At 55.5% G+C, this 9923-nt stretch overlaps 1 protein-coding gene across 1 annotated transcript; it reads left to right on the top strand.

The window, feature by feature from the left end:
- Window positions 1–2310: 2310 nt before the first annotated feature.
- Window positions 2311–7944, top strand: LOC128270418 (transient receptor potential channel pyrexia). Its single transcript, XM_053008175.1, has 3 exons — window positions 2311–2411; window positions 2481–5302; window positions 7790–7944. Exons 1-2 carry the CDS (start codon window positions 2311–2313, stop codon window positions 5284–5286), a joined length of 2907 nt encoding a protein of 968 aa, XP_052864135.1. The 3' UTR covers window positions 5287–5302; window positions 7790–7944.
- Window positions 7945–9923: the final 1979 nt, after the last annotated feature.

The raw sequence follows: 9923 nt of genomic DNA, 5'->3' as shown, positions 1-9923 counted from the left end.
AACGATGAATAAAGCGGACTGTCAGTCGAGAGTCGACAGCACTCGGAGACAGTCGAACAGTAGACGTGGAACCGTAAAGATGTGTCTAGTCTTTTAATGTTCACCATATGGCCGGCAACATAGCCGGGACAGTTCACCACATGCCGATCGTCGTCAGCCGCGTTTGCTACGAACCGACTGGGAATTACCAGCGTCAAGACAAACAGTAGTGGAAATGCCGCAGTGTAAGCATTTCTTTATGACACTTGGTAATTCTCGTTACAACATAACGGAATACCAAAACACCCGAACCACTTTGCTTTGTTTGATTTTCGTCATTTTTTTGCGTCCCAATCTTCGCTGACTTCGATCCGAGTCCGAGTCCGGTTCCCGCTGGAGCCGATCTGTTCGCACCGCGCTAAATGATTCATCGAAAAACGATTGAGCCCCCAAAGCCCAAATTGCAGCCGTTCGTGTGTGTGCGTGTGATGTCACCATTCTTTTGCTCGAGAGGATGTGTTCTTCCATTCCACTTACCCGGTGCAGTTTAAATTTGGCGTTTTTCATTCGCGTTTCCCGCTGTTAGATCCCGGTCCCGGAAAACCCCGCACACCAGTGGGAGAGAGCGAGAGCGAGAGAGAGAAAGAGAAAGAGAGAGAGAGCGAGATAAAGCACCACACTAGGTGTCTCGTTCGAAGTAGAAAAAAAAAAAAACATAAACGTCGACTGGCGTAAATTGGCGCACGCGTTATAATGTGGAGGTATTTTATTTTTCCAACTGGAATAATTATTGACCAATTTATATTCTCGAGGTCGCCATTGGGTGACACCGCCCCACCCTCCCTTCACCAACCCTCTGGCTACCGCTCGGGCGCCGGCCGCACAATTTCCGGTCGCGAACATCCGCGCCCGCGTCCATCGTCCTTTTTTTTTTTGCTTTCGCCTTCACCCTGAAACACCCTATTTTCAACGCCATTGGTTTCGGTTCGCGCTCGCTGAAGGTGGAACACCCTTCCTGCGCTCCGCACCCTAATGAACTGCTCGACACGGTAGGTTGGGGTTCACAGGAAGAGCCACTTTCCGGCGAGCACGGGTAACGGCGCCGGGGGGGGGGATGGTTTACAATAAACTCCCCGGTTACTATCGCACACCGTGCCGAGAGGGTGATCCCTGCGGGATCCCACCCCCCACCCCCCCATTCGTGAAGTGATGTTTTGATTTATGACCTATCACGGCGTGTGTCATTTCGGTTTCCTTCGGCGTTCCAATATTCAATGACTGCTCGGTAATGGCAGGGTAGCGATGGCATCCTTTGCGCCTCGAGCTATACGAGGTCCCATACACCTCACCTCACCATCATTCCGCCTTGGTTCGGCCACTCCAAGTCCAATCCGTGGCAGAGCGGCTACATATTTTTCGAGCACATCTATTTGGCGGTGGAAGACCACCAAAAATGTGGTTTCCTAAGGCGGGTTTGTTGCACTGGCAGCATCTGCGAAGTTTTGTACCTTTTAATTCCAGTGTAATCACCGAGTAAGGGCCGAGTAAGGGCCCCCGCTCTGTTGTGAAACGGCCGTTCGGTGACATCTTCGGTGATGCTCCGTTTCGCTCAGACGAAAGTACACACGCGCGGTAATGACGTGGCCACGACGTCGTCGCCGTCGTCGGAGCGTTCCAAGGCAATTTGCTCGCATCTCGCGCATCTGCTGGGACCGAGATTTAATGGAGTAATGGAGGCGGCCCTGGCAGTAAACGGCTGCCGAGGTCAATATTGACTCACGGCCGGGAATTGGTGACATTCCACGCCACCACCACTCGGGTCGCCTCGGTCCGATTTGGTCGGAGATTTGTGTAATTGAATGTAGAGCTTTCACTTCACAAAGGTGGTAGGCGGGCCAGGGGGTTCCGCGATGGGTGCCCTGCCCTGACCGCCTCGGATTCGGTAATTTACGGTCCAGAAAGGGGCGGACGAGGTCTCGTCGACTCTCGCGGCAGTGCGGCGAATCCGCATTAGCCCGCAGCAGCAGCAGCAATTGTCGTAACGAGCGCAGGCATTATTATGTTTGCCTGGCGCGTAGGCGATCACCGCTCTCTCTCTCTCTCTCTCTCTCTCGCTACGGTTATCTTTTCTTATCGCGAACGCGCTGCAACGACGACCCTTTGTGATAAGAGATCGGGCGGGCGGTGGGCGAAGATCGCTTCGACGAAGAACGCTCAGAGCGTGCCTGTTCCCGGTGAGCTGCAGTTCGTTGCGCGAGCTCAGGTCATTTTGCACGCCAACCTCGGAGGGCGACCGAGGGAACCCCGGGAACCTTCCCCGACGGCGGGACGATGGAAAACTTCGGCTACAAGGAGGGCTCGTCGAAGCCGAAACGGCGGCTGACGCCGAAATCGATGAAGCGCCGCAACTCGCAGATCGCCATCAAACCCAGGTGAGTCACCCCGCTCGCCCGCCCGTACCGCCCGCACTACCCTGACACTTTCCCCCGCACCCCTGGCAGATTCTCGATCTCCCCGGAGTTGAACGTGCACTGGATGAACCACCAGGACCAGGAAGCGATGGTGACGGAGGACTTCGAGTACATGAAGATCGGTCCGTCGCCGCCGGCCGAGAGTGCTCCGAACATTTTCGACAGCTACGAGGAGTACCCGGCGAGTGAGGCCGGGGGGTTGGAGATCTCGCGCGATTCGATCCGCACCGCGCTCGTCGAGCAGATGCGGCTCCTCGGGGCTCCGTCAGGATCGGGCCGGGTCCATCTGCTCGACGCCGTCGAGCAGGGTACGGTGGTGGCGGCAAACGTGCGCGATCACTTCGGGGTCGCCAGTCGGGCGGAGAAGAACGTCGCCCTCCTGTGGGCGGCATTCGTCAAGCGCTGGGACCTGCTGGAGCCACTGCTAGGAGCCGGTGCGGAGCTCGCGTTTCACGACACGAACGGCTTTACGGCCCTTCACCTGGCGGCGTTCAGCGGGTGCCTGAACTGTGCGGGGGCGCTGGTGGCGGCCGGGCTGGACGTGAACCTGCAGCCGAAGGCGTACACGCCGCTGCACTGCGCGGCATTCGGAAATGCCGCCCACACGGCCCTCTTCCTCATCGGCAAGGGTGCCCGGTTGGACGTGAGCACGAGGCGGGCGAACGGCGAGGAGATGCTGCTGCACTGCGCGGTCCGTGCGAACGCCATCGACTGCGTGCGGCTGTTCATCGGCGAGGGGGTGGAGGTGAACGCGATCAAACCGAGCGGCATGAACGCGGTGCACCTGGCGGCCGACCTCGGGCACGCCGAGTGCCTGCGGGTGCTGCTGGCCGCGCCCGGCACCGATCCGAACATCCGGATCGGGATCCGCGAGAAGGAATCGACGGCGCTCCACCTCGCGGCGGACGAGGGCAACGCGGAGTGCGTCGGGCTGCTGCTGGAGCGGGGGGCCGAGGCGCGGCTCAAGAACCACCGCGGCTTCACGGCCCTCCACCTGGCGTCGCGCACCTCCAGCCTGGAGTGCGTGGATCTGCTGCTGCGCGTCGGCGCTGCCGACCCGAACGAGGAGGACTTTGACATGCGCACCCCGCTCCACACCGCGATCGGGCGGTCCGAGTCGGCGTTCCACATCATCGAGACGCTCATCTGCTGGGGCGCGGACGTGAACAAGAAGGACGTGTTCGGGTTTACGCCCCTGCACCTGGCGGCGCTCGACGGGCTGGCGCACTGCGTCGAGATCCTGCTGTTCTACGACGCGGACGTGACGGCGAAGACGAAGAAGGGCACGAGCGCGCTGAACGTGATCACGCGCAAGACGCCCGGCTCGCTGGCGATGATCACGCAGAAGTTTGACGACGCGATGACCCTGCTACACTCGCAGCACCCCTCGGAGAAGGAGGTCGAACTGGAGCTCGACTTCCGCACGATCCTGCAGCACTGCTACCCGCGCGAGATTAGCTACCTCAACACGCTCGTCGACGAGGGCCAGAAGGAGATCCTGCAGCACCCGCTCTGCTCCGCGTTCATCTACATCAAGTGGGGCAAGATCCGGAAGTACTACATCGCCCGGCTTCTGTTCTGCTTCGTGTTCATCCTGTTCCTCACGCTGTACGTGTTGACGGCGCTCGCGCACAATTGCTACAACGGCAGCAAGGACATGGAGGAGACGATCCAGGAGCAGGAACTGTGCCAGAAGCAGTCGATCCTGGGGAACATGCTGCGCCGCAATCCGTTCGTGATGGAGATGCAGTGGCTGGTGCTGGTCGCGATCACGTTCGTCGAGATCTGCCGGAAGCTGTACGGCATCACGGGCTACTCGTCGATCCGGCGCTACGTCACGCAAATGGAGAACATCACCGAGTGGTTCATCATCGTGAGCGTGTTCGTGATCTCGTACATCTACACCAAGCGCACGTACACGTGGCAGAACCACATCGGTGCGTTCGCGGTCCTGCTCGGCTGGACGCACCTGATGGTGATGATCGGCCAGCTGCCCGTCTTCGGGGCGTACGTCGCGATGTACACGAAGGTGCAGGTCGAGTTCGCGAAGCTGTTCATCGCCTACTCCTGCATGCTGGTCGGCTTCACCATCAGCTTCTGCGTGATCTTCCCGTCCTCGTCATCGTTCGAGAACCCGTTCATGGGCTTCATCACCGTGCTGGTGATGATGGTGGGCGAGCTCGACCTGGAGCTGCTGATCAACGACCCGGACGGCAAGGACCCACCGTTCATGCTCGAGCTGAGCGCCCAGATCACGTTCGTGCTGTTCCTGCTGTTCGTCACCGTTATCCTGATGAACCTGCTCGTCGGGATCGCGGTCGACGACATTCAGGCGCTCAAGAAGACGGCCACCCTGTCGAAGCTGGTCGGCCAGACCAAGCTGATCTCGTACATCGAGTCGGCCCTGTTCAATGGCTGGCTGCCGAACTGGTTGCGCAGCCTCTTGCACTACACGGCCCTGGTTTCGCCGCGCGCGTACCGCGTCATCCTCAGCCTGAAGCCGCTCAACCCGGAGGAGAAGCGCCTGCCGCGCAACATCATGATGGCGGCGTACGAGATCGCCAAAGACCGGGAGCAGCAGTTGGGCGGTACGGTCGCTGGGGACAGTGGAGCCGAGTTGCCGACGGCGGATGGCGCCGGCGACGGTGGTACTGGAGGAGCCGATGCCAACACGCTCGGTACACTGGCGGCGAAGATTGAGGCGAGTACCGAGCGGATGCACGAAGTGACGGGGGAGCTGCAGGAGCTGAAGCAGCTGCTGAAGCACAACCAGTCGCTGATCGACGAGATCTTCCGCCAGCTGACGACCAAGGAGGTGACAGGAGAACCCCTGTAGGGCAGGAGAAGATGGGGTAAGTAGTCCGGGGCTCGGTAACAGTGTGTCCCGGAATACCACGATCCACGAGCTGCTTCAATCAAACCAACCGACATCAATCACTTACTGTGCGACCAATCTTATGGACGTTCCAATAGGTAGGAAGTAGGCGAGATATAGGGTGAGATGAAAAAACTGCAACAAAGTAAAACGCCATTAAATTTTATAGAATGAAAGCAAAAAATGTCGGAAATAACATAACCTTTTGGAAAAAAATTAGTTTGTTTGAATTGGCCACCTGTGGCACGATTTACGGCCTTCAAACGGCCACCAATGACACCGTCACACGCTGCTCGAAAGTGGTTCCGGGGATGTTTGTCCCATTCTCGGCGAAACGCTTACTTGAGGTGATCGACAGTTTGGTATTTTTTAGTTCCAACTTTGCTTTCTGAAATACCCCAGGCACAATAGTCCAACGGATTGGCATCCGGAGATTTTGGCCATTGCCATTGTGCGGTGGAAATGAAGCGAGGAACCTCATTTTTTAACCATTCTTGGGTGGCGCGTGCTGAGTCCTGTTGGAATGTCCAAGGTCTGCGGCCGATATGTTTGCGTGCCCAAGGCTTCAATGGACCCTCCAGAATATTTTCGCGATAATATTCGTCATTTATTTTCGGCTGTTATGGCGCTTGAGTTCTGGTGACCAACCGAAGGTGTAAATTTTCAGCTGATCTCTCTGGCAAGTAAACACGATCATTTTGTTTGCTAACAAACTGCTGGGTAACGAATGGTTTCTCATCGGAGAAAACCTAATTCGGCAATTTACCACTTTCAGCCAAGCGAAGCAAGTCTTTGGCTCTTTCGAGTCTAACTTTTGTTTTGTGCATCGGTAAGATCTTGCACTTTTTGGAACTTCAATGGCTTTAGTCCAAGCTTATTTTGCAATATTTGCCGAATGGCGTATTGCGATATGTTCAGCTCACGAGCCACTTTTCGGCCGCTGTGACACGGATTTCGATCAAGTCGCTTCTTCATTTTTCGAACCATTTCTGGTGATGTTGCTGTTTCTTTCCGTCCACTTCCTTGTGGTTTTCCAGCCAAATACAATGAAATCACACTGTTACGCTTGAATTCCATCATGAATAACTTTTTTCTGAAAAAGTTCCACCAAAACGATTGTAAACAATATAATGAGCTGTTACTGAAAAAAATCTGACAGCTGTCAGACGAGAAGGTTCAGAAATGACAGCAGTCTGAAGTTGGTTGCAGTTTTTTCATCTTACCCTGTAGTTGACGACCTATCCGACTTGTGGTGTTTGGAATCGGAAGATGGGCCGTAAACTAGCGATTGTCGGTCAGTTGGTCAAGTAATCAGGTAGTTTAAAATCCAACCACTTGATGCTCGGAGAGAAAAAGGATATACTGAACGTCATCGAAAGACAGAGAGAGGCATTCGGAGGCGTAATTAAGTTCTTCAAAATATGGCCCAAACGGAACGGAAGTCGGGACGGTGAAGGAATGCGCAGAGAGGGCTCCTCGAAGCCGGGTTTTCCAGTGGCTGTCGTCCGGAGTCGGTTACGCCATCCTAGAAGACGGGGCTCTTGACACCTGAGTTTTATTGGCGAGGCGTCTCGATTCGCACGGGCCACCCGCTTGTTGGTCCAGCACTTGAAGTTTGCCTCATCGATCATGCACGGATCGGCCGACAGGAGCTCGCTGCGGCCCACTTGGAGGACTACTTGGAGCCGTGCCGCGATGGCGGACGAAGTTTTGTCGCCGGCTCGCGCAAATGTCGCGAGGAATGCTAGCGTCCTGGCGTCCTGGCCCAAGATTTGGCAAAAAGTATCGGGGGACCCGTCCCGCGAAAGTGTGTTGGTGTGTCACAGCAACTTCTGCGTCCCCTGACAACGTCGTAAATGTAATTTATTTGCCAAACACTCGACGCACGCCTCGAACGCTCGGAGCATTCCCGACTTCCCGGTTCCAGGACTGTTCGAGTTGCTGAAAAAATCGCGGCAAAGAACACTAGAAAGGTCCCGAGGGGAGGGGCGAGGTGACGGAGTAAATTCAAACGGAAAATAATCGAATCGATCCCGGTACCGCCCGCAGTATCATCACCCTCAACACCATCGCCCGTTGGGGGGGGGGGGGGGGCATCCTTAACCATAAGGCGCGCAGTCACATCGCGTGCCTCTCTGTTTTGCGTACGCTCTTTGAGCTCGCGGATACTCTTCGTTTCCCTGCAGCCATTTTTCTTTGGAAAAAGGCACGGGAAAACTCGCTTTTAATGTTGGTTAATGTCGTTTAATGTTTCTACACAGTTGAACATGTTTCTGAACAGTTAAAAATCGCGAAAATTTCCTTTGAAACATTATTCGGATTAATCTGAGTAGACTGTTGTAAGCCATATTAGATTAGATAAGCCATTACCATAAGGATATAAGGTTGATTATGAAAAATTTCTCTCTCTCTCTCTCCTTTTCTCTCTCTCTCCTTTTCTCTCTCTCTCTCTCTTTTTCTCTAGGTGCTTTATTTTGTAACGAATATTAAATGACATATGACAGCGAGCAACGCAACCCACGGAATAGAGCTTGGTTGGCCTTGGTCGCTGCATAAGAAACAGGCGAACGCACAAAGAAAAGCGAAAGAGTGCGTTGAACCGAACGACCATTGAAAGGCACTGGCACGAAACAATGGGCTGGGCCAGCAATAAAAGTGTAGAGAGTAAAATTGATCGGAGCGTGTTTTTTTGTGTGCGCCAAAGGAGAGCGCAAAAAACTGCTACCAAAGCCGGGTAACGTCAGCAATAAGAAAAGGACACGAAGCAAAGCGGTTATAAATCGTCCTTATTCTGTCACCCTCTCTCGCTCTTTCTCTCTCTCTCTCTCGCTGTGACGCTGTCGGGCCTCTCGGCGACCGGAAATTTGTCCTTTCGATGAAATCAACGGCCACGAAATCGAGGCGCAAATCGAAGTCGTTCTCGGATTAGCCGCGGATTTGATGCAGTAAAAAAGTCAGAAGACACACACACACACACACACACACCGAAACCAACCAAATAAAACCCAACCAAAACATTCACACACACACGCGCGAACGGAAGTGGAAGAGCGCGAAAAGGGAAAACTACTCGACAGCGCTCCGTTCGCCTCCGGCGCCTTCCTGCACCGCTTCCCACAAACCGCAGACAACACCACCACCGGGTGGCCCGGGTGAAAAACAAGTTGCAAATTTCCACCCGACCACCCGACCCCCCCGGGCTCGGGCACCCGCGGTCGCGTGTGTGAGACGGAGAAAAATCAGGAAATGCGTTAAAAGCAATTGGAAAGCCGGTGGTGGGGAAAGTTCTGGGAACCGCACCGGGCGATAAGCAGTCGGGAAAGCCGGAAACCCCCCCCACCCCCGTCCCGCCATCCGCCGGTGGCCGGGAAAACCACAAAAACCGGCGCCTGGCGGAGTGCGCCGTCTGACGTGCCGTTGAAGTCTCGTTTCACGGCCGATCCGCGATCCGTTCGCGCGGAAGCGGAAATCGGGGTGTGTGTGTGTGTGTGTGTTTCGGAAAAGGTCACAAATTGATCGCCATCTTGCCGTACACACGCACGCACACGCAAGGAGCCCAAATTGCTTTCCATTTAAAGTTTTCGCTCGTAAATGGAAAACTATTGCTTTTGGGCATCTGGCACCTGGCTCGAATGTCCTTTGTAAGCGCGTACACTGTGTGTGGGAGAGAGAGAGAAGAAAGAGAGAGAGAGAAAGAGAGAGAGAGAGAGAGAGAGAGAGAAAGAGAGAGAGAGTACGAGATGATGAAATTAAAACCAATTTACCCAACCAAGAAGAAATGTGCGGAAAACGGAAATAAAAAAGCGCGGCCTTCCGTTACACACTCCCCCTTGCCGCCCATTGTACGGGGCAAGACGGGACGCCATTTCCTTAAGTTGTCGCTTCCCCTGTCCCGTGCCCCCACCCCACTTGGTGTTGGCGGATCTGCATCCGCCATTCCGTTCCGGGGGCCCGAACCAGCGCCGAGGTTCGATATTTCATTTCACTTCCGGCGGAGACCGACGTTTCCCGTTAGCCCGCCCGACGCACCCGTTAGCGGCTCCCCCTCGACCGGCTGTCCTGTCCGCAGAAGCGTCCTGTCTTGGGCCGCCCTGGGGCTCAGGTTGTGCTCCGGATCGGCACGTACGCGCTGCATTGGCGTAAGCGATGCGAAAAACCAATCCGCCGTCGAAGGACGAAGACGGTGATGGCGACGGGGGTACCAAGGGACATCCCGTCTTACAATATGCACTCTTTAACGCCCCCCCCTCCTTCGCTCAATACCCAGCGGCCCAGCAACCGCCCTTCACTTCGCAGCCGGCAGCACTCAGTGGATTGTCATTAAATTTGGTTGATTTACTCGCCGCGATACGTTTCCGCTGCGCACACACACACACACACGCGGTGTGTGCCCTCTGTCCTCCTATCATCCCCTCTGTCCTCCGCTCGCAAGGCGGGGATCGTTGTGGCGAGAGCACTGATTATACGCCGCCTAACACCGATTGCCGACATGACGCGCCCGACACCGAAGCAAACCATTTTCCCAGGTTTTCCATCCTTCCTCTTTCCCTTTCTCCCTCTCTCCCTCGCTCCCTCTCTCTCTCTCTCACGCCCTGCCG

The sequence above is a fragment of the Anopheles cruzii genome, chromosome X, assembly GCF_943734635.1.
Source record: "Anopheles cruzii chromosome X, idAnoCruzAS_RS32_06, whole genome shotgun sequence".
Taxonomy (NCBI): Eukaryota; Metazoa; Arthropoda; class Insecta; order Diptera; family Culicidae; genus Anopheles; species Anopheles cruzii.
Note: the sequence above shows the minus strand (reverse complement) of the source record. Positions and strands in the feature narration are given on the sequence as shown.

Bases quoted from the DNA above. Each gene is read 5' to 3' on its own strand.
- LOC128270418 (XM_053008175.1), top strand. From the start codon at position 2,311: ATGGAAAACTTCGGCTACAAGGAGGGCTCGTCGAAGCCGAAACGGCGG. The intron at 2,412-2,480 runs GTGAGTCACCCC...CACCCCTGGCAG, and splicing joins CAGATCGCCATCAAACCCAG to ATTCTCGATCTCCCCGGAGT.